Consider the following 23,854-nt stretch of genomic DNA (forward strand, 5'->3'; position numbering starts at 1 on the left):
TGAGCCAACAATGTGCCCTTGTGGCCAAGAAGGCCAATGGCATCTTGGGGTGCATCCAAGAGTATGACCAGCAGGTCAAGAAAGGTTATCCTGCCCCTCTGCTCTGCCCTGGGGAGGCCCCATCTGGAGCACTGTGTCCAGTTCTGGGCTCCCCAGTACAAGAAGGACAGGGAACTGCTGGAGAGGGTACAGCAGAGGGCTACAAAGATGATGAGGGACGTGGAGCATCTCTCTTATGAGGAGAGGCTGAGGGACTTGGGTCTTTTTAGTCTGGAGAAGAGAAGACTGAGGGGGGATCTGATCAACGCCTATAAATACTTCAAGGGTGGGTGTCAGGAGGATGGGGCCAGTCTTTTTCCAGTGGTGCCCAGTGACAGGACAAGAGGAAATGGGCACAAACTTGAATATAAACATGAGGAGGAACTTCTTTCCTGTGAGGGTGGCAGAGCCCTGGAACAGGCTGCCCTGAGAGGTGGTGGAGTCTCCTTCTCTGGAGACATTCAAAACCCACCTGGACACGTTCCTGTGGGACCTGCTCTGGGTGGACCTGCTTTGGCAGGGGGTTGGACTTAGATAATCTCCACAGTTCCCTGCCAACCCCATGTGATTCTGTGATCTTTTTTGCTGCTATCTCAGATTATTTTTTTTTTTCTTGCTCTTTTTTTTCCGCCTTGCCTTGCGGTGAGGGTTGTAATAATCTTCAGCAAGTTTATCACATCGGCTCAGAGTTGCGTATTCAGCCCGTGTATGTGGCAAACCGGCTTTAAAATGAGTTTCTTGCCGTTCCAAGCCATTCTGATGGATGTCTGGATAATTGTCCTATCCGCATATGCGAAACGGAGAAGGAAATGATTACATCCCCAGCCTTATTTAAGGGCGTGAAGGTTGCTCTGAAGATCTAGAGGGAGGAGATTGACGCAGCAAGGATACATTTAAATCAAATCAGTAAATTAATCAACACCTTGTTATGGTTGCGTGGTGTGCTAGATTTAATTAGGGGAAAAAATGGAACTGATGTGTGTGTGCGTGTGTGTATATATGTTTGGAGGAATAATTCAATATGGCTGGACTGCGTGATTGCCTGAGACAGAGGAGGGAAACAGGCCAGAAGTTGGGGAAGTTTGCCACTGTCTGCACCATCTGCCAGTGGGAGATGCAGGTGGATTCAAAGCCTGAGACATCTCTGACCCAGAGCACATCAGCAGCTTCTCCCCTGTGTGCACGTTTTGGGCTTTTGCTGGTTTGAAGAGACCCATGGCTCCTTTTCTCTGTTTCTCGCTTAATTTCAGTGATGAATTCCTCAGTGTTGCTACTTCTCATCCTTGGCTTGGAATTTTCAGTCCCTGCGTTTATTTTCTTCATTTAGTGGGCAGATATTGGAGCAGGTAGAAATAAACTTTGGTGCTTCTCTCCATTGCTTTGTTAATTTTCCTTTGAAGAGGTATTTATGAAATTAAGGATTTAGATTTCAAAGTGGCTCCTGAACAAGTGCCTCAGTCCAGAACCGGATCCTTAAATCAGCAACAACTGCATCACCTGAAGGAAATCTTGCTGACGCCAGCCTGGAATTAAACACACTGAAATGTGTCCCCAGCTGGGAGACGGAGGATCTTTTTGCGTTTTCCTGGTGTTTCACAGGTTTTTTTCATCAGAACAGTGAAAAGTCTGAGAGCTCTCCCATGTTAGAGGATAAAGTGTGCCGTTGAGGTGCTCCACCACCAGCACATTGGCATGGCAAAGCAGGGCCGGGCAGAGACAACCTTGTTTAGCTCATGGGCAGATCTGGAGAACTTGAAAGACTGTTTTCATCTCTTCCTCCGAGACTCGTAGATGTGCTGGGATTATCAGAGATGATAGTTACCTTCAGGGAAAGAAGTGATGTATAAATTATACTCATATTGTGCAGGTGCTGAATGCGATGCGTGCGTGATACGTGCCGGGAGGGATGTGTTATTGTGGTACCGATGAGGAAAGCCAAACCAGACATGACGAAGCTCACCAGGAACCGTCTGAACGTGCCAACTTCAGCAACGATCGCAGACATTGGCATGACGGCAAAAACTCGCAGCAGCTGTTGGCCTTTTTCCATGGTATCCGTGTTCAGCATCTTTGTATTGGAGGAGCCTTGAAAGCTCTGTGAACACCGCTGGGAAACCCTCTGTGGTTTGACTGCCTCAAGTGCTTTTGATGCTCTTTTCTTCTCCAGTGTAGCTGCTCCAGATTATTTGTTCTACTGGTTTGGATAGTCAGTCGTGGGATTGATGGCTCTGCAATAAAGTCAGACTTCAGCAAAGGCTGCTGTGTTCCAGCGTGCTGCTCTTCATTTTCGAAGATAATTGGAGAGATTAATTACTTTTCAAAGTTACTTTTTTCCCCCCCCCTTTCTATTGAAATGGACCAAATAAAGCCAAGGAGAAGGAAAGAACGTAGCCGTCTGGTTTACCCCGGAGGACATCAACATGGTCAAAGACTGCCAAGCTCAACCCACATTGGGAAAGTCCAGTAACACCAGACCGAAGCTAAAAGTCAAGTGCTTCAGACGCGTAGCAACCACCGTGGCTGTCACTTGCTTCTTGGTGGCAAAGTAGTTTTATGGAGTAAATATTCCATGTGGGAAGGTGACGTTCAGGTGAGCCAAGGGCAGTGTAAGGCTTTTAAGCATCTTCTTTTCTCTTGAGTGCAACGTGGAGCTATCAGCTGGGATGGAGGAGATGCTCTTTTCACAAAAGTACTGGGTTTTACTGCAAGATTTGTTACCCAGCTTAAGTGATTTTAAACCCAGAAGTACTTTGCAACTGTTGCTTGAGCTTTTTGTAATGGTGCTGTATTTTTGGGAGTGGTTTCTTTCTGTCAGCAGTTGCCCGCTCCCGTCTGAGGAGCCGAATTGTCCTTCCCTTGCCGTTGTGTTTGGAGTCCGCGATTCCATAAGAGATCACGTTGTGCAAAATGAGTAGAAGTTTTGTCAAACGTTGTTCTCAAAAGATGTTAGTATTCAATTGGCAATCTGTTACCTGATGTCTTTCACTGACCTCCAGGACTCCACTTTCTCATTATCTTAGTTTTAGGAAATATTTTAACGACTCTCATTCCTTAGAGCAGTGGCCACCTTATAGATGATGAAATGACCTACAGAAGCTGGATGACCTTAGGAACCGGAGTAAAAGAAAGGGGATGGAATTCAGTAGCACTAAACGCAGGGTCAGGCACCTGGGGATTGAGAACAGAAGTTTCAGCTCTAAACCGGGAGCCGATCAATGGGAAATGATGGAGGATATGAAGTGGTACCAGTTGATTACGGAATGACTGTGAGCTCCCAAAGTGATGCTGCTGGGAAAAAGGCAAATACGACCCAGGTGCAGGGTATTTCCAGCAGAGACTGGAAAGTATTAACGTCACTGTACAAGTCTCCTATTGGAAGTCATCGGAAATATTGGGTGCAGTCTCTGGCTGCTTATTTTGGGGGGGAAAAAGCCCATTTCATGCTGGAGTGAAGTAGTCTTAACGGTGAAACAATTGCCTACGACAGATATCAGGCACCTTGCAGGGGTGATGAAGAGCTGCTGGCTGAAAAGTGGTGTTGCTACAGATAGGAATAAACTGGCCGAAAAGAAATCTAATCTGGCAATTGGAAAAAGGTTTCTAACAAATGGAGAAGCGAGGTCTGATCAGTGAAGGCAAGAAGCTTGGTCTGAGCTTGAGATAGGAGTGAAGGGGGAGATGCAGGAGGTTGTATTCGGAGGAGCTGAAGGATGAACTTAATGACCCTGAAAATCCTTTCCTGTTTCTTTTTGTCCGTGTTTGCTTCAGGTTTTTAGTTCAGTTTGTATTTAAATGGGGGGGGGATTTCAAAGCAATTACAGGGACCGCTTGCTGGAATCATCCAGAGTTTTGTGTTGTTGGTTATAGCTGCAAATGAAAGAAATGTTGTATTTTAGAAAACAGCTACCGCTGTTGTCTCTCGTAGAAACCAATACATTTTTTGTTGTTACTGAAGCGTTCTTGAAGTCTGAGAAATGATGAAATCTTTAATAACTTTGTGCTTGCCTGTGTTCTCCTGGGCTTGTGGCAAATATCAGGTGTTCATGCTGCTGTTGAAGTTAGCTTGGAAACAGAAGATGCGTCATGCCAAAACAGCCCCCAAATAAAAATCCTCCGAAACTGCCGAACTCGAGAGAGGCGGGTGACTTTGAAACAGTCCATAATTACTGATCCTGTATCTGGGAAAGTGCTGTCTGCGTTCAAGAGCTCTACTTACTCTAGGAAAAAAAAAAAAAAACCAAAACAACCAAAAACAAACTGAAAGAACCAGAATTACATAAATAATGAAAGAGCTAAAAATGCCTTGGTTTTGTAATGTAGATGAAGGCAAGGTGTCATGACAGGAACACATTTACATTTTCGAATTATTTAATTATCGTATCTTGTCCTCTAAAGGAGCAAAATGATTATGAATATTCATGTCTTCAATTAAAATATTAATGGCAGACTGAGACTTTGGTTTTTAGGTCTCCAAACACCCATAAACAGTTTTATTTCAATGCAATGAAGAGTGGAGGTCGAAAAGGAATTGGCTCTTTGTTTTCAGGTTGCAGAGAGGCTGGTGTTCTCCTTGCAGACCGAAGGACGTTATTTGCTCTCTGCTGGTTTTTGAAGAGAGTCTCGTGGGTACCTCTGCTGCACCCCCACGTCTGGCCGGAGCTCCTGGGTGCGATGACAGCATCCCATGGCATTGCTGAGGACTTGGGGAGATTGATTTACCCTTAAATGCAGACCTGAAAGCACTATCAAACACACTGCAGTGATGTTGGTGTTGGGCCAGAGGAGGCCACGGAGATGCTGGGAGGGCTGGAGCCCCTCTGCTGTGAGGACAGGCTGAGAGAGTTGGGGGAGGTCAGCCTGGAGAAGAGAAGGCTCCGGGGAGACCTTGGAGCCCCTTCCAGTCCCTAAAGGGGCTCAAGGAAAGGTGGGGAGGGACTCTTGATCAGGGAGAGGAGCCATAGGAGGAGAGGGAATGCCTTCAAACTGAAAGAGGGGACATTGAGATGAGATCTCAGGAAGAAATTCTTGACTTGTGAGGATGGTTGAGAGCCTGGCCCAGGTTGCCCAGAGAAGCTGTGGCTGCCCCATCCCTGGAGGGGTTCAAGGCCAGGTTGGATGGGGCTTTGAGCAATGTGGTCTGGTGGGAGGTGTCCCTGCCCATGGCAGGGGGTTTGGAACTGGATGATCTTTAAGGTCCCTTCCAACCGAAACCATTCTGTGATTCTGGAGCATGAAGTAGCAGAAGCATGGCTGGAACACCATCCTAAATGGTTGCACCACAAAGGCAGGAGAAGGAGAGCATTTGATTTGCTAAGCAAACTGTTGGGAAGATTTTAAAGAGTGATTTAAAAAAAAAAAAAAAGAGAAAAGATGCCATAAGTGGTAACCACTGAGGAGAACATTGAGATATTTTGAACTATTTCCACATTGAGGCGTTTTGCAGGTTTTGGTGGGAAGACTGAGACCTTTTTGCTTGCAAAGAGTTAAATGCAGTTCTTGGCAGCTGGGGCATGAATGCTGCATAGACATTCTTGCATTTGTTTTGAACTTTAAGAAAACAACAGTCTGATTAGTAGGAGCACGTTTTCCCTGAGGGGAGACTATAGAGTGTAATTTCATTACAAAAATATAGTGCTTGGAGATGAACTGGAGTTGGAATTTATTATTTTATTTTTTTTTTCCACCCCAAGGGATTTGACATTTCTGTTTCTTGACATTTCTCTCATTGTTAGACTGGCTTCTTTGTGCTGCTTTTTTTCTTTCTTTTTTTTTTTTTTTTTTCCCCCCTCTCCTGGTGAAACTGTAGCTGTCTCCTTAAAGCTCGGAGTGTCTTTTCTTGTAGGTGAAACCCGATAATAGTTTGAATTAACTCAACAAGCAGATGGTTGGAAAAGGAGGCTCCGCTCTAGCGTGTAAGTGTGTAGCACTGGGACATGCGATCTATTGCCAAAAAAAGAATGAAGCAATAGTCCCTTGAACACAGACATGTTTAAAACCGTCATTAGAGAAGGATGGTACGTGGTAAAAAGATGTAAAAATAGTAGCGGGTTACTCACAGGTCTGGCCTAAGGTATAAGTACGTCAAAAGTAGCACCTGAGACACTTTTGTTCCCGGAGCCCATTATTTTAAGAATAATGGATGCTTGTACAATGTGGTTTTTTGGTTTTTTTTTTTTTTTCTGATTTCAGCTGCTTCTTCGTGGCTTTTTTCTGCAGTCTTTGAGTTAAGTGGTAGCGTAGCAAGCCAGCTCATCTCATGCGTTGGAAGGCTTTGTCGTTTATTCGCGGGGGAACAGAGGAGACGTTTTTCCACCTTCGTGCCCTGAAAGGCACGTCACGTTGTGCTCTGGGAACGAGCACCAGTCTGCTGGCAGAGTTTACAGCATTCCAGCTACTCGTAACGTCCTTACCTCCGTCGGGTAAGGATGTTATGGACCAAAGTCCCCACTGTAACCACAGCTCTACAGGCAAAGCTGTAGATCTAAACAGTTACTGCAAGACTTGCTTTGCTTGAGTGGTATAAAGCTATTTTACATGAGACAGAGGTTATCGTTTGAGACCAAGTGGTTTCCAGCCTTATTTTGATTCCTCCTAATATTTCACCTGGTCAAGAAAGACAGACTTTTGTTTTGCAGTGGTGGGAAAATCTTCTCAGCCTCAGCTGATGGTGAAAGGCACAGAGTCATCTTGATGCCGTAATTCTTTGATTTTTCGCTGCTCTGAAGAAAAGCCTGGAAAACTGAGCCAAGCATCAGCCCACCAAAAAAAATAAATCTCACAGAATCATAGAATGGTTGGAGTTGGAAGGGACCTTAAAGATCATCGAGTTCCAACCCCGTGCCACGGGCAGGGACACCTCCACTAGAGCAGGTTGCTCAAAGCCCCATCCAGCCTGGCCTTGAACACTTCCAGGGATGGGGCAGCCACAGCTTCCCTGGGCAACCTGTTCCAGTGTCTCACCACCCTCACAGTAAAGAATCTCCTCCTAATATCTAGTCTAAATCTCCCCTCTTCCAATTTAAAACCATTACCCCTTGTCCTGTCACTACATCTCCTGACAAAGAGTCCGTCTCCGGCTCTCCTGGAGGCTCCCTTCAGATATTGGAAGGCTGCTGTGAGGTCTCCCCGGAGCCTTCTCCTCTAATTGAGAGGAGGATATCCTTCATTGTTGAGAAGGATATAAATTCCTCCTTAAGAAAGAGGCCAGGTTGGATGGGGCTTTGAGCAAGCTGGTGTGGTGGGAGGTGTCCCTGCCCATGGCAGGGGGTTGGAACTGGATGGTCTTTAGGGTCCCTTCCAACCCAAACCATTCTAGGATTCTCTCTCCGTGACCCACGACACAGCGCCTTCTCCTGGGAGTACAAGGCAGATCTTCAAAAATTCGGTGGGAGGCGGGAAAACCTTTTAGATCTGCAGCTTCTCCAGTGTTGTGGGACCCTTTGTGTTACTGCACGTCGCTCCGAATAACACAACTCTCTTCCTGCCTTCTGGTTTGGCTGCTTTCCTCGGCTGTAAGTAGCCCTCGTAGGGGGGAAAATGGAGTAGGGTGTAAAGAGCTCTCAGAACACTCCCTCCATCAGATAAGGCTTCTCCTGCTTCTGATTTTTCTTGATGAACGGTAGTTTTCAAAGTAAGTTTTGTGGCTGTTTGAAGCTGGAAGGTTAGGACCACAGCAGAGGGGGACCTCTGAACTCGGTACTCCTTTCAGCTGCGGAACGGCTTACATCTATTTTTAAAAAGAGAACGATGGGTTTGCAGACTGCGGTTACAGGTGGTACAACGCAGCTTGGAGATACCATTGTCCAGGCTTTTCGCTGGTGCTACAAGAGGAAACCCACGCTCGGGGGATGTGCTCCGAGGCACAGGGATAACTTTGACTTGTGCCCATTCCTCTGCCTTCTTTTAAATTACGCACTTGCAGCTAAGTTGAATTTTTGATTTTGCGGTTTCTAGTTGCTCTGTATCAGCCCGTGCGCTGCTTCTTGTGGGGAACAAAAGAGCATATATTTCTTTTAATTGTGAAATTAGAATACAAGGTATTCCAAGATGTAGGTAAGACTCTATGGAGCTAGACAGCTGCTGTTGCTAGAGTCTGCTGAATCAGCAGAAACCACAAATCAATTTTTTTTCTGATGAAGCTGAAGCATTCAAATCTTGGCTGCTTTACCTTGTGATTGTTGAATGCTTTTAATTACATTTAAAATAAGAAAATTGTTAGTACTTGAATAGTTTATTCAATGTATACCTTTTGAGCTTTCCTTATCCTTGATACCTGCGCAGCAGTAGCAACAAGTGAGAGATGGATCTCCAGGAGAGATGGGGAGGGACTCTTGATCAGGGAGGGGAGCCATAGGAGGAGGGGGAAGGGTTTGACACTGAAAGAGGGGAGATTTAGATGAGATCTGGGGAAGAAATTCTTCACGGTGAGGGTGAGAGCCTGGCCCAGGTTGCCCAGAGAAGCTGTGGCTGCCCCATCCCTGGAGGGGTTCAAGGCCAGGTTGGATGGGGCTTTGAGCAACCTGGTCTGGTGGGAGGTGTCCCTGCCCAGGGCAGGGGTTTGGAACTCAATGGTCTTTAAGGGCCCTTCCAACCTGAACCATTCTATGATTCTGTGAAAAGAAAAAAGAATTTAAAGAAGTCTCCCAAGAAACTTCTGCAAAGCCGAGCTCGTGGGAGTTCTTGGTCATCACTTAGGAGAAATCTTAAGTTTCCAGTCTATAGAAAAGTACAGAAACATACATGGAAAGGACTGGTCATTCTTCTTTCCAGAGTTTGTTGTATTAGATACAGCGTGATTCTGACATATTGACTCCTATGAAATGGTGTTTTATTAAAGTCGTCAGGTTATTCTTGTGCGAGCACTGGCTTTGATTAAGCGCTGTATTAGGGTCATATCCTGGAATAACAGCATTTCCAAATCCCTGGCTGCGTTTGAAAGAATTGTGATTAAAGTTCTGGCTGTTTTCCTGCAATTGCTAATGTCTGCTGAGGGTTGAGTTACCCTCCTTTTTATTGGTGTGTTACGGCCCCCTGCGATTTGGTGCCAATATCGGGGACAGTCTCCCCGGGGGGGAAGCAGTTTGGCATTAAAATGCGAGAAGTAAAAGCTGTAGCAAAATTAACACAGGGGGTCTAGAATTTCCAGCCCGGCTTAAATAGCCAGGGTGTGGGTTGTTTTGGAAAGTCTAATTCATCTTTGATTGAATTTCAGGCGAAACAAAGCAAGGAGGATAAGGAGGTGGGGGAAACCCATCTAAAAGAGATTATGGATGAACAGGTTGAAAAATGCCGCCTGACAGGTCGTACCCTGAGCAATCTGATAATTTCTGCTGGCGCAGGGAGTTGTTTTGTGCATTTTTGTGCACTGGCATGGACAATCCATTTCGGTTCCCTTGGGGAAAACCCATGTTATTAGTAGGGATCATTCTGCATATTGCTGGAAAAATGAATTAATTCACACCAGCGTACGCACAGATGAGGAGTCAGGACATTCTTTTGTTGCTGTGCGTTTATAGAGGCATCACAGTGTTGAATAACCAAGTAGGATTTATTTTGCCTTGTTTTACATGCCGGGTTTGTAACGTTTTCGAGACTTGTCAAAAGATTGGCAAATTGATCTTCATTAGAACTGATGCATTCATTAATAGGTGGAAAACAAGTCTATGACAGCTTTCTTGGACAGCGGGATGGTTACTGGAGTCCCAGCTGTGTACAGTTTCTAAAGCCTCTGTTTCCTTCCCGTGCGCTCATGTCAAAACAAAAATAAAAATAAAAAATCACGTATTTCTGTAGATGTATACTTCTAGAAGAATGTTTTACGCTCTTTATTTCATTATTTCTCATGCCAGGCCCTTACGAGGGGCTATGGCAAATCTGCCCCGTGGCAGAAGTGGGCGAGTGGACGTGCTGCCTTGTCCAACGGCTAAAATTCCTTTGTCTAAAATGGCCTTTTAAGTATTTAAAATAGAAGACGAAACGCGGGAAGTTTTAGAGTTAAACAGTTTATAAGAATATAAACGAAAAAATGACTGTATGTCTTATTTCACTTGCTTTCTCTGTTTGCTCACTGTGTTGTGGTTTTTTTTTTTTTTTTCTTCTGACATTAAAACTGAATAGAAAACATGTCAGGAATATAAAAGATTTAGGTAGGAGCCGTTTGCCACTACAGGAGATAAGATAAAGAAAGAAAGCCTGGAGAAGAAAAGAGTTGAAAAGTGACTGGGGTGTGTAAGTAATCACAGTTCATTAGCTCGAGCACGTTTTCCGGCTTCGGATAAGGATTTCTGCTGCAGCCACGCTTTGGAAGAGCTTACATCTGCACACGGTAGTTTTTGGGAAAGCAACAAACTAGTGAATATGCAAGCTGACAAATACATTAATCAAAGTGCCTGCTGCTGAGTCGCGTGGCCTGGAAAACAACAACAAAAAAAAAAAAAGGGGGGGGGAAAGAAAAGTATGCATTTTAAACAAAGCCTCTAGCTGAAAGGAGACTTCACATATGTGGCTGCCACGCTGATCAAATGATAAAGTAGAGTCAAATTGAACCTCAACCTTTTGTACAGGCTGTGAAAGTGAAGGCACGCTGCAGTTTTTCAAGGCAGATGGAGTGTGAGCAACTAATAAATCAGGTTTTGAAACATTAAAGAGCAACTTATCTGAATGCATATGGTGTTGGATCTCAGACAAGACAGTATAGGAGAGCGTAAAAGGATTGGGCATGGGAACATCAGCAGAACAATATGTCTGTGCCCCCGCTACGTGACTGCATCCCAATCAGCTTCTTGTTCCAGAGTCCTGCGATGTAGTAAAGGAAGGGTTGTGATGGTTGGTCAAAAACAAGGAGGAGAAGCTGCTTCAGGCAAGAATTTCAGGTGGTGAGTGGAATAGGTGGTGCGGGCAGTTCGGTAACTTGGGGCCATATTCTGTGTGAAATGGGAAGCTGAAGCCTAAGCAGGAATTTCAGAACAGCAAATAAAACCTTTGTTCCTTCTTGTCTACAGCATTTCTCGGAATAGCTTTACCGGGGGAAGGTTGGAGTCGCTATTTCAATTCCCCTTTTGGGAAAGTGAAGCACAGGAACCTGATTGGGGTCACGGAGACCGTACGAGACCCATGACTTGAATCCAGGTCTGCACCAGTGGAAAACTTTTCTGTGAAGTTCTGGGTTGCGTGATCTTCATCGGCTGCCTCTTGGTTTCTGGATTGATTTTTTTTTTTTTTTTTTTTAAGATTTTGATAGCGACGTGTGTTCTCGCGACTGGGAACTCTGTACCTGCACAGGACAAAAAATGTCACGCTGCCGTCACCGTGGTGCCTGTGCTCCCGTTGAGCAGAGATGCGATGTGTGGCAGTGTTGCCTCTCCTGCTTTTGGAAATCATTTTTCCTTCAGCCTGGTTTGAAGCTGAGTGTGGCCTCACCAAACTTGAACACAAGCTCCAGCCTCTTCCCTTCTTCCCCAGTTTTATACCTGGAAGGGATTTGTGATGGTCCAGACCATCAGACTTGGTGTCAGCTGGGATTTTGAGGTCATTGTGGTGACTGACATGGTCCCAACCCCAAACCAAACAGCGGTTGGTGCATCTTTTGGAAGCTCTGGACCCCTGGCATAACACCCCCGTTTCTCCATGAGGCAAACTGAGAACCAGGGAGTTTCTGCCTGAATTTCTGCACATTTGTGTTTTTCCAGTGAGGGTTTTTTAGGTTGGAAAGCTGCTCTGCAACTGGTGTTGGGGAGCATCACCCCAAACTCTGCTTCTGGGAGAATTGCTGTGATTTTTTCACTTAAGAAAATATTACAGAAAAGAAATGTGATTTACTTTATAACATTTGTAACTTTATAACCTGAAAGGTCAGCTTCCGTGTGGTTTTTTTTCCCCCTTTTTTGTTTCAATTCCCACCCCACCTTTCTCTCAAAGAATAAAAGTATTTACAAATTAAGGGAAGAGATTGAAATACACAGTCCATGTGGATTTAGGGTGTACTTGGCTCCAACACTGTTGGTAGCTCCTGTGCAGAGGTCGGTGCCGGTGACAAGCGAGGGACAGACTGGAAGCTGGGAACAATCTGCTGCCCTTTGAGACAGTTAATCATCTGGGAGCTCCCATCCTCCCACTGCAGAGTCCCGACCCCAAGGACTGCCAGCCAGTATTTTACGAGTAGTTAGCCGCCTAATTCCCATTGATCTGGGGTCTCTTGTAGTGCCAATGTCATCGTCTCTCCGATCTCTGTTGATTTGGGTAGAAGGTAGGGTGCCTGCCTGTTGTTAAACATCGGTCCCTTACTCCTGATGGGCTGGTCTATAAATTCACAATTGCTGTGATTAAAAAAGCAGAGCGTGTGATTAAGAGAAGCAAACAAGAAATGCAATCTTTCCTCTGTCAGAAACCTTTGCTAAATTGCTTCTCCCCTCAAGCAAGGAAGTAATCAAGTATTGGCCAGAGCTTATTCTTGTCTATCTTGATAACGTGTGGCTTTTTTTTTTTTTTTTTTTCTTGGCTGGTGCATCTCACCTCCCTCCCTCCTGTTGCCACGGCCAGAAACAGGAGCTGTGTAGCGCTCCTTCTACATGTTCTACAGGCTCCCTAGTCCCTAGAACAACTAGGACGGTGACCGTCCCCCTGTACTCGGCACTGGTGAGGCCCCACCTCCAGTGCTGTGTCCAGTTTTGGGCCCCTCACGACAGGAAAGACATTGAGGTGCTGGAGCGTGTCCAGAGAAGGGCAAAGGAGCTGGTGAGGGGTCTGGAGCACAAGGAGAAGGGTCTGGAGAACTTCTGAGGGAGCTGGGGGTGTTCAGCCTGGAGAAAAGGAGACTGAGGGGAGACCTTCTTGCTCTCTACAATTCCCTGAAAGGAGGGTGTAGCCAGGGGGGGTCGGTCTCTTCTCCCAAGTCACAGGCAACAGGACTAGAGGAAATGGCCTCAAGTTGGACCAGGGGAGGTTTAGGATGGATATTAGGAAAAAATTCTTCACCGAAAGGTTTGACAAGCCTTGGAAGAGGCTTCCCAGGGAAGTGGTGGAGTCACCATCCATCCCTGGAGGTATTTAAAAGCCGGGCAGACATGGTGCTGAGGGACATGGGTTAGTGGTGGACTTGGCAGTGTTGGGTTGATGGTTGGACTCAATGATCTGAAAGATCCCTTCCAACCTAGACCATTCCGTGCTTCTATGACTGTACTGCAGTTTGTGGGTAAAGAGGACAGAAGGAACGTCCTTGCTACATCAAAGACAAAATAGCCTGCCTAAAATAATCCACTAGATGCCAGTAGAAGATGAGATCTCTCGTCTAGTCCGTGGAGTCCTAAAGTGGTTGGTGTTAGAGGGCCTTTCTCGAAGGATTTTGTATCATTCACTGGTAAATAACCTTTGCTCTACCATATTACTTGAAGCACTGAGTTTCAGTTCCCGTTGCATTGACAGATCCATAACTGCTTCTGTGCATGATTTGTGGGAGTCCAGCAAGAAGGGAAGAGAACATGGCTCAGAAACAGGAGATTATTAACCCAGAGTTGACCTACACCAGTGGGAAAGTGCAGTGTTTTGAGGCTGTCTGCCAAACAGTATTCTTAACAAAAGTGCAAGTCTTCAAAGACGGTGTTTGTACAGAAGGAACGGTCTGTGGATTTGGAAGTTTAATGATTCGTTTCTGTGGAGCTGGCCTGCAAACACAGGCTGAGTGGAAGGTGGGGCTGGATGCTTCTGGGGCTTCTGTTGCATTTGTTCACTTGGATAAACCTACTCAGCTTCAGGGAAGACCTATCTCTGCTTATAGGACTTCCTGTATGAGGTCAAGGCGCTTGAAGCTCTCACAAAAGCTGATTTTAGATGCAGGGTGCTGGATTCCCTGTGTGCTTTGCTCTCCAGTGGAGATCAGTCTGGAGAGTGGACCAGCTCCTTCCCCAGCCTTTCCCTGCTGAGATCGGATGCTGCAGGAGAGCAAGCGCCAGGAGAGCTGGTTGCTGAGCCCTTAGTGTGGGCTCTACTAAAGCAAGTATCTCAGAGCAGTTTGAAAAATGGCCTGAATGCAGTGAAGTTTGATTCCAGACATGCAGGAGAATTTTTGAGAAGATCATAGAATGGTCAGAGTTGGAAGGGACCTTAAAGATCATCCAGTTCCAACCCCCTGCCATGGGCAGGGACACCTCCCACTAGACTAGGTTGCTCAAAGCCTCAAGCCTAGGTTGCCTTGAACCCCTCCAGGGGTCTCGACAACCTGGGCTAGTGTCTCACCACCTTCACAGCAAAAAATTTCTTTCTAGTATCTCATCTAAATGTTCCATCTATCAGTTTAAAACCCTTCCCCCTTGTCCTATGGCTCCCCTCCCTGATCAAGAGTCCCTCCCCATCTCTCCTGTAGGCCCCCTTCAGGTACTGGAAGGCTGTTATAATGCCTCCTTGAAGCCTTCTCTTCTCCAGGCTGAACAACCCCAGCTCTCTCAGCCTGTCTTCATAGGGGAGGTGCTCCATCCCTCTGATCATCTCCGTGGCCCTCCGCTGGACCCGTTCCAACAGGTCCATGTCCTTCCTGTGTTGAGGACTCCAAAGCTGGACACAGTATTCCAGGTGGGGTCTCACGAGCGCAGAGTAGAGGGGTAGAATCACCTCCCGTGACCTGCTGGCCACACTTCTCTTGATGCAGCCCAGGATATGGTTGGCTTTCTGGGCTGCCAGCGCATGCTGCTGGCTCACGTCAAGCTTCTCATCCACGAATCCCTCAATTATGTTTTTTTCCTTATAAAAAGAAATTAAATGTGCACGCCAATACGTTGAGTCACCGCTGTGAATCAGAGTGGTAAAAACAGGACTTGACGCTTGTGTGTGGCTTTGTTAAAGTGGGTGCCCTTATAAGATGATAGAGTCCTAATGTACAAAAATAGGAAAAATCAGGAAACTTCCACTACGCCGCCCGCCCCCCCCCCCCCCCCCCCCCCCAGTTACTCTTCTGTTTATAGCACAGACCAATTGTTCTTTTCTACTGAGCTCTGTTTTATAAAAACCTGCTTTGCTTAATTTGGGCAGCACCAGGGGAGGTTCAGATTGGATATCAGGAAAAATGTTTACATGGAAAGGGTTATTAAGCCTTGGAATGGGCTGCCCAGGGAAGGGGTTGACGCACCATCCCTGGAGGGATTTAAAAGACGGGTTGACATAGTGCTTAGAGACATGGTTTAGTGATGGGTTTTATCAGAGTTAGGTTGATGGTTGGACTAGATGATCTTAAAGGTCCCTTCCAACCTGGACAATTTTATGTTTCTAACTTCATTCTAAATGAAAATTTGTATTTCTATGCCTTGAGGATGGCAGACATGTAACAGCTGTGCCGTTCATTTCCACGTAATCAACAACTTTTGGGCAGGACCGTAACATCTGAACTGGTTCCTTTTCTCCTCTGGGTTTGCTGTGGGGCTCAGGATGGAGGGGGCGGCACTGATTTGTGAGGCTTGTGTTGATGGCTTGATTGTTGTGGCTTCAAATCCTGTTTCTCTCTTCTTCTTACGGTTGCGTAGATTAACGCCAAGTGGCTGGGCCAGGAAAGGCGCTTTGATCACAGAGAGGCGCCGAAGAATTGTGTTTCGCTGAAAACTTTGCAGTTGGGGAGAGATTAATGAAGTTTTCCTGTGCTGAGACAGGGGACGGGAGGGGAAGAGAGCAGACAGAGGGTTTGCTGACAGTCCTCACGGTTTGGGGCTTCTCGCGGTTTCCGTTGAGACTAAATTAATATTTCTGGGATGTTTTGGAAAGGGCTTTACTTATTAGCCAAATAACTTTGTGTCTGGAAATTCTCTGTGCCCAATAGGATTTGAAGTGTGTCTGGGCTGAGGATGAAACGCATTAAGACAAATACAGCTGCAAAATAATTATCTAATGTGTTATGGCGCTCTGACAGTGTAAGAAATCTCACCTTTTAAAAGTATTTTTATTGAAGACAGAGAGAGCTTTCCTTACGTTGTTGTTAAATAAGATAATAATTTAAAAAAAGAAATTACTTTATTACTTACTATGATTTTAAAAGATTCAAGGAGCCTCTTACCAGATGCTGAGCTGCCACCTCTCTGACGTCTCCACGTCCTTCATAGAAATATTCCATATAAATCTAGGACCTTTATGGAGAAAATTGTTTTAATTAAAAAAAAAAAAAACTAACATCTCCAACAAAACCACAATAATCTAGGAAAAAAGAAATATACACACTGTTATCATCTCTGGGGTTGTTTTGTGGCTTTGTTTGGATGTTTGTATTTTTTTGTAAATTTATTGGTAGAGAAGTTATCAAGATAAGTGAGGAAATCAATCGATGTGTCTCAGTGTGATCTTTTTTTACCAGATAGGATCAAGCTTTTTCTCTAGCCATGGCAGCCCTTGGTTATATAGAAGGTAACCAGCGTTACATTAATTGCAAAATTATGGATCAGGAGACTCCTTGCAGAGTGTTCCGGGGTTTTGTCTTTAAATGAGGAGCCCTGATTTGCGTGACGGCATGTATATAACTTAAGGTTTGCCTTCGGTACTGTCTCAGAACACAAAATAGTAATAGGTGTATACTGAGACGAAGTTTAATTCTCAAAGCACCCCGAGCCGTGCTCTGAGGAATCCGAACCCTTCGCATTTCTATCGTGTGTTCGTTACGTGTTCCGTACAGAGTAAATCAGCAAAGGCCAGGTATACCTCAAATTGTGATGGGCAACTTGGAACTCGAGCTGCTTCATGGCAGAAGAAACCCCCGTTTTTCTGGGGAGAGCCCTTCTGGGAGAAGAAATCTTAGAATCATAGAATCATCCAGGTTGGAAAAGACCCTTGGGATCATCGAGTCCAACCATCTACCCTACACTACAAAGTTCTTCCCTATATCATATCCCCCAACACCACATCTAAACGGCTCTTAAACACATCCAGGGATGGTGACTCAACCCCCTCCCTGGGCAGCCTGTTCCAATGCCCGACCACTCTTTCTGTGAAAAATTCTTTCCTAATGTTCAGTCTAAACCTACCCTGTTGGAGCTTGAAGCCGTTCCCTCTCGTTCTGTCATTAGTTACCTGTGCGAAGAGACCAGCACCAACCTCTCTACAGTGTCCTTTCAAGTAGTTGCAGAGAGTGATGAGGTCTCCCCTCAGCCTCCTCTTCCTCAAACTAAACAGTCCCAGCTCCTTCAACCGCTCTTCATATGATTTGTTTTCCAGGCCCTTCACCAGCTTCGTTGCCCTCCTCTGCACTCGCTCCAGCACCTCGATATCTCTCTTGGATTGAGGTGCCCAAAACTGGACACAATACTCCAGGTGTGGCCTCACCAGTGCTGAGTACAGGGGCACAATCACCTCCCTACTTCTGCTGGTCCCGCTATTTCTAATACAAGCCAGGATGCCGTTGGCTTTCTTGGCCACCTGGGCACACTGCCGGCTCATATTCAGCCGCTTGTCAATTAGAACCCCCAGGTCTCTTTCTTCCAGGCAGCTTTCCAGCCACACTTCCCCAAGCCTGTAGCAATGCTCGGGGTTGTTGTGGCCCAAGTGCAGAACCTGGCACTTGCCCTTGTTGCAACTCATGCCATTGATGTTGGCCCAATGATCCAATCTATCTAGGTCTCTCTGTAGAGCTTCCCTATCCTCCTGGGAATCAACACTCCTGCTTAGCTTGGTGTCATCTGCGAACTTGCTGATGATACACCCTATGTCCTTGTCAAGAAACATGTCCTTGTCTTGCCACCGTCCTTCTGAGACCTGCTCTATATATAGGACTTTAGCGGTAAACCTGGGCTATCCATGGGAAATATTTAATACTTTATTTAACTTGAAACACTCTCAATGTTTGTTCAGACTTGAAACGCGTGCAGAGATTCTAGCTTCCTTGGTAATCTAATGCTTTTTCATATTGAAGCGTGACATTTTAGGCTCCATTTCAGAAACATTCATCTGCGTTACTAATGGACCCATCTCCGCCTCCCACTCGCGGCGGTGTTCAGGTGGGCACACTTCATTGCTAGCACAGCGTGAGGATATCATTAACTCTATGACAAATCTCACTTCACCTCAAAGTTTTTCTTTTTCTTTTTTTTTTTTTTTTTTGTTTTTTCCCACTCATAATTTATTACCAGACAGATTAAATCAGCCAGCTCTCGAGAAGGAGCTGTTACAACAATAAGACTTTCTGACAGCTGTAAAAGTGTGAGATTTTTTTTACTAATGCCTATGAAATGTGACCATTTTAGTTCTTGCCTTGCACTAAAAATAAAAAAAACAACGAAAACCACAAACTCTGCCACCCGAATGGAAGATTTCCGTAGCGTGGCATTGCTGAAGGAGCCATGTAGAATCATGAAATGATAGAATGGTTAGAGTTGGAAGGGACCTTAAAGATTATCCAGTTCCAACCCCCCTGCCATGGGCAGGGACACCTCCCACCAGACCAGGTTGCTCAAAGCCCCATCCAGCCTGGCCTTAAACACTTCCAGGGATGGGACAGACTTGGTCCAGATGGTTATTGGAGCACTGTACATCGTGCTGTCGTGCTTCATTGAGCGTGGATGGTTACTTCCGCCGTTGGTGCTGATGGGGAGCTCTCGTGGCTGTGAAGTTGAGCGCTTACGTACAGTTGAAAATCTTCAGTGCTCGCTGGGAATTAGGCTTCACAGTTCCTTTTCCCTAATAAAATGGATAGGTTTCTTTTCTTGGAGTCTGCTTACGTGTATGTGGCATACATTTAGGACACCCCAGCAGTACAGTACTTGCATCCTTAACTCTTGTTCGAGAGACTATGCCAAATGCCTCTCTGCTAATCCTCTTGAGAAGGAAAAAAACTCAACAAAAAAACAGGTATTTTTTCCACTCCTCCTTCATTGCCTACCAGTTTTCTGTGGAACTGCCTTGTATCGGTTTCTTTGGATGAATCACAGAATCATAGAATTGTTTGGGTTGGAAGGGACCTTAAAGATCATCCAGTTCGAAACCCCCTGTCCTGGGCAGGGACATCTCCCACCAGACCAGGTTGCTCCAAGCCCCATCCAACCTGGCCTTGAACCCCTCCAGGGATGGGGCAGCCACAGCTTCTCTGGGCAACCTGGGCCAGGCTCTCACCACCCTCACAGCAAAGAAGTTCTTCCCCACATCTCATCTCAATCTCCCCTCTTTCAGTGTCAAACCCTTCCCCCTCCTCCTATGGCTCCTCTCCCTGATCAAGAGCCCCTCCCCAGCTTTCCTGGAGCTCCTTTAGGGACTGGAAGGGGCTCAAAGGTCTCCCCGGAGCCTTCTCTTCTCCAGGCTGAACAACCCCAAGAACGATCCCCCATTCCTGCCCCCTGATCTTTTTTGGAATCAGTGAGGTGAAGGGATATTCATGGTATATTTTTATGGAGACACCTGTTGGTTCCCCAGCACAGGGCAACTTCTGCAGTGGAGGCACCGTGTTGGCCGGTCCGTGTAAATGCACATTTTACACCTTGATGTAGCCAGGGAGAGTCCCCACTAGAGATTTGCACTTGAATATCCAGGCAAAGGCATCGTAATCCCCCACATGTTCCAGTTTGGGCTTTTCTCCAAAACTACTGTGTTGTTAACTGTGGTAAGTGGCAGAGTTTGCTTGTCTGTGCTGCGGCCGTGCGCGAATGGAGCTGTGCTGGTGTCAGGCGGTGACAACTTGGCTCAGGGTCCCTGGAGATAACGAGAGGGGCGAAGGTATGGCACAGGCTGCTGGGATCAGCAAGAGCTGGAGCAGCGCTGAGCTGTTATTGGTATGTACAGGGCATCACCAGAAACAAGGCTTACATCTGAGTCTATTCTTCAAGGTAAAATATTTGAATACAAACAAAATTACTTTTCGTCGTCTCTTCCACCTACATGTAGAGCATTCATTATTATTAATTGAAAGCTAAGAGCGGAGAAGATGTAAAAGTATATTTTTTTCCTCTCGGTGCCGGTGTTCTGTTCTCCTCAAATCTCGCATAATATGGCCAAGCAGAGAAGACAGATTGTTTTATTCCTTGCTGTGGAGTTCATCCCAGTCAATAATATTGATTAGTGCAGGGTGACTTGATGTAACAAGAATAACACCCCTTTCTTAATTTGAGCCTGCATTTCCTAGTTCATGCCTCAGTAGTTCATGCTCGGATGAATTCTTCAATAAGTCAGTTAAGACACAGACCCCACTGGAAATTGCAGGGTCTGACATTAATAGGAGAAATGAATAATTTTCTTTTCCTAGAAGTTGCTCCTCTTTTTTTTCTTTTTTTTTTTTCCACGATTAAACTGTCACATTGTGCAAGTTAACTTTGTAAAACGCGAAATGAAGTTCCTGAACTTTTTTTAACAGCTACCACTTTCTAATTACAATTGGTAAAGTTTTATAAACTCTGTTTTCATCCGCTTCTTTGAGTCCTTATGTTACTGTAGGATTTATCAAGAAGCTCCGTCAGCCTGTGGAAATACCGTGACTGCAGATAATCCAGAGTTTGCATGGATTTCCCGCTCCACAGGGAGTTTAACATTGTCCCTTTTCCCTGGGAATCTACATCAGTGCTGTGAATTCTTGTAGAAAACACTCCTGACCTGGAGGGGACCGTTCAGGGTATGGAAGACCTGGCATCGGTGACCTTGCACGTTGCTGTGAGGTTGCGAACAGGGGGGTCAATTAAATCGATCATCGAAGAGCTTTCCTTTTTGTAGATTGGCTGCAGATGATGTCCTAAAGCAGATAAACTTCACTTTGAAAACAAGTTCAGAGTCACTTAGTCATTGGTTGTGTTCCTTCTCTTGCACTTTCTATTTTGGAGACATTCTTCTTCTCAGTTGGAGGCAGGCAGATGTCAGGGTCAAAAAATCCAATAATAATCTGCTGGTGGTGTTTTGATTTCAAGTACTTTGTCATTTTCCTGCCTATAAAGCGATCACAATAATGTGATTAGGTTCTGTATTTATTATTATTCAATCATTAAGGAGAGTTCACATGCAAAATGAGAAGGACTTGATAACACTTGGGATATAAAGACTTCGCTCAAGTTCATATTTGTAGTTATTTGAGGTTTATAGCCCCACACTTGATAGAGTTACTTGTCAGATGATACCACCAAGATGATGGTCTGTGCTTTGTGATGAGGGAGCATGACCCAAAATACAGGGAATTATGTGCCAAATTGCTGCTAATTTCAGAATGAGATTTTTTGTGATGCTGTCATTTGTTTATGTGTGGGGCATCTGGCTTGTTCTCCTAAAAATGCTTTCTTCTGGAAGGTGGACTTTGTTGCTATCAGGAAATGCAAGGGTTTCAGCAAATTGAGATTTGCCCTCCCACCTTTCTTTTTTCTCAATATCCGAATTTAAAGTATTTTGGTGTTAGAGCTGTCTGTGGAAGTATCTTTGGTTCAGATGTAATGACAGGTAGGTAGGTGTCTTCATGCCACTCGAAGTCCTTCAGTCTGGGCCTGAGGTGTATCAATAATTCTCTCTGAGCTTGTATTTTACTACCGAGGAATGTGCCAAACTCAACAAGTTTATTTTTCACGTAGCCGAGAGCCTGTTTGTGTGCAACTGGAACTCGGGCAACAGAGACTTCTGTTGGGAAATTACAGGATTCTGCGTAGGACATGGACTCCTGAGAGATCCAGTAGTGTTAAATTTAATAAATCAGTTAAAATGTCATGTCACTGGCAATCAAACCCAAGCTACCTTTCAAGGGATAGAATAATGGCATCATCGGTCCGAGGTGCGGGATCCTTCCATACAACGATACGGGAGCAGCAAAATCCAGTGAAATGTGGCTCTTAAAACCCTTTCCAAGCACGATGTGCTTCAAAATGCACCTCATCCACATGGCCGAGACCTTGGGTGTTTATTACACAAGGTGAAGGCCCTTGTGCTTTCGAGAAATAGTAATTTAAGTGTGTGCTCGTGTGCAAATTAAGAGCTGTTTGTTTGGCTTGGGGCTGTTCCAAAAGTTGCTGAAGTCACTGAAGCTTCAGGCTGGAGGTCCCCATTTGTCCATGGGGTGACACTTTGAAGAACCGCGAGGCTCAAGTCTCTCGGTGGTATCTGGGACCTCTGGGCTGTGTGATGGGTATGGCGTTAGCACCTCCAGTCCCAGTACATTCCAGTACATCCCAGTATTCCCAGAGCATCTCTCTTACGAGGAGAGGCTGAGGGACTTGGGTCTTTTTAGTCAGGAGAAGAGAAGACTGAGGGGAGAATCTGATCAATGCTTATAAATACTTAAAGGGTGGGTGTCAAGAGGATGGGGCCGGTCTTTTTCCAGTGGTGCCCAGTGACAGGACAAGAGGAAATGGGCACAAACTTGAATATAAGAAGTTCCACCTAAACATGAAGAGGAGCTTCTTTCCTGTGAGGGTGGCAGAGCCCTGGAACAGGCTGCCCAGGGAGGTGGGGGAGTCTCTGTCTCTGGAGACATTCAAAACCTCCCTGGACACGTTCCTGTGCAGCCTGCTCTGGGAGACCCTGCTTTGGCAGGGGGGTTGGACGAGATGATCTCCAGAGGTCCCTTCCAACCCCATGTGATTCTCTGATACATTGGACTTCAGCCCAACTGGGGCATTCATCCCATGTGGCTGGGAAGCTCTTCTACTGTTGAAACTGGGTCCCGTGCAGTAGGAGACCTGCATTTACCAGTTTTTCTGCAATCCTGTCACTAACTATGGAAGGAGGAGCCTAAAGTGATGTGTAAATACTATCCGTGTTGTTCCTGTTGCTTTAGGAGTACGTTCTCTGAGCAGAAAGAGGGTAGAAAAAGCATATCTTTATGTTAATTACAGATCTTTCACCAGGAACGAAGCATTTACAGACAGACCTAAATGTTTAATTATCATTGCCATCTAAAATTCAAGGGCTGTTCAGATCGGTTAGACAACTTGTTTCGTGTTATTTTCCAGGAGGCCCAGATGATAACTTAATTGAAGGTGGCGGATCCAAGTTTGTCTGCAAACCAGGAGCCAGAAACATTACCATCATCTTTCATCCCCTCCTCAGGTAAGGAAGGCTTTTCTATGTATTTCTACAGGTGCAAATAATGAGAATAAGTAGAATTAACCTACTTTATGGGGACACTGCCACTTCTGAGAGAACATCCCACAGCAATGGGCTTGCTGTGAAGTTGTTGATGTGCACACGTGTTAAAAATCATCACTAGTTGAGCTTGTTGCCAATGCTTTTTAATCTTTTTCGCAATTAACTCCCACACCAAGTGGGACTCTTTGTCTGGGTGACCCCTTTTCATCGAACGGTGTAATTTATTATTGACCCAAGTTGGGAAAAGTTGAGTTGCCGCCGGTCACACATTGTTTATCGCTGACTGTCCCTTACGCTTATTAAAAAGTCAGGAGGATACTTCACGAGCAGCAAGGTAAGTTCATTCTTTGATAAAACAAGTATGGTCCACGGACTGAAAATTAAATGCCTGATCTAACGTGCCGTGCCAATTACTAAAATCTTCACAGCTCATCAAGGACTGCGGGAACTTTGAAACAGAGCAAGTCTATAATAAGCCTCTTCTCACCAAGTCACTCACCTCTGATACTTTCATTTTGCTCTTTTTACTTTGCAGTCTAATGGTTCGTCATCTTAGTTTTGCCGCAATTAAATAATAAGATGTTTTTCTCGCTTCGTGTCAATCTTCCACCTCTGCTTTTTGCTTGGAGTGTTTTCCTTTATCGTCAGACGTGTCCTTCCCTATGCAGTGTGAGCACCTTTACAGAGCGTTTCCCTCCTTGCCTCTGTTTGTATTGCTCCTGATCGTGAGTCACTTGGGCAGCAGGGCATGTTTTTCCAGCGCTAAAACCAAGCGATAATAACACAGTAATAAAAAGTGATTGGAATCCAATTC

The 23,854-nt window shown here is 45.4% G+C and overlaps 1 protein-coding gene across 1 annotated transcript in view; it reads left to right on the forward strand.

Annotated features, from left to right (window-relative positions):
- The window catches only part of EXOC4 (exocyst complex component 4), a 487,556-nt gene that overhangs the window by 218,985 nt on the left and 244,717 nt on the right, over positions 1-23,854 (forward strand). The window contains exon 10 of the mRNA XM_074168558.1: positions 22,905-23,001. Within this exon, the coding sequence (XP_074024659.1) occupies positions 22,905-23,001 (97 nt within the window). The remainder of the gene's footprint in view (positions 1-22,904; positions 23,002-23,854) is intronic.

Source organism: Numenius arquata, chromosome 2 (assembly GCF_964106895.1).
Source record: "Numenius arquata chromosome 2, bNumArq3.hap1.1, whole genome shotgun sequence".
NCBI classification, from domain to species: Eukaryota; Metazoa; Chordata; class Aves; order Charadriiformes; family Scolopacidae; genus Numenius; species Numenius arquata.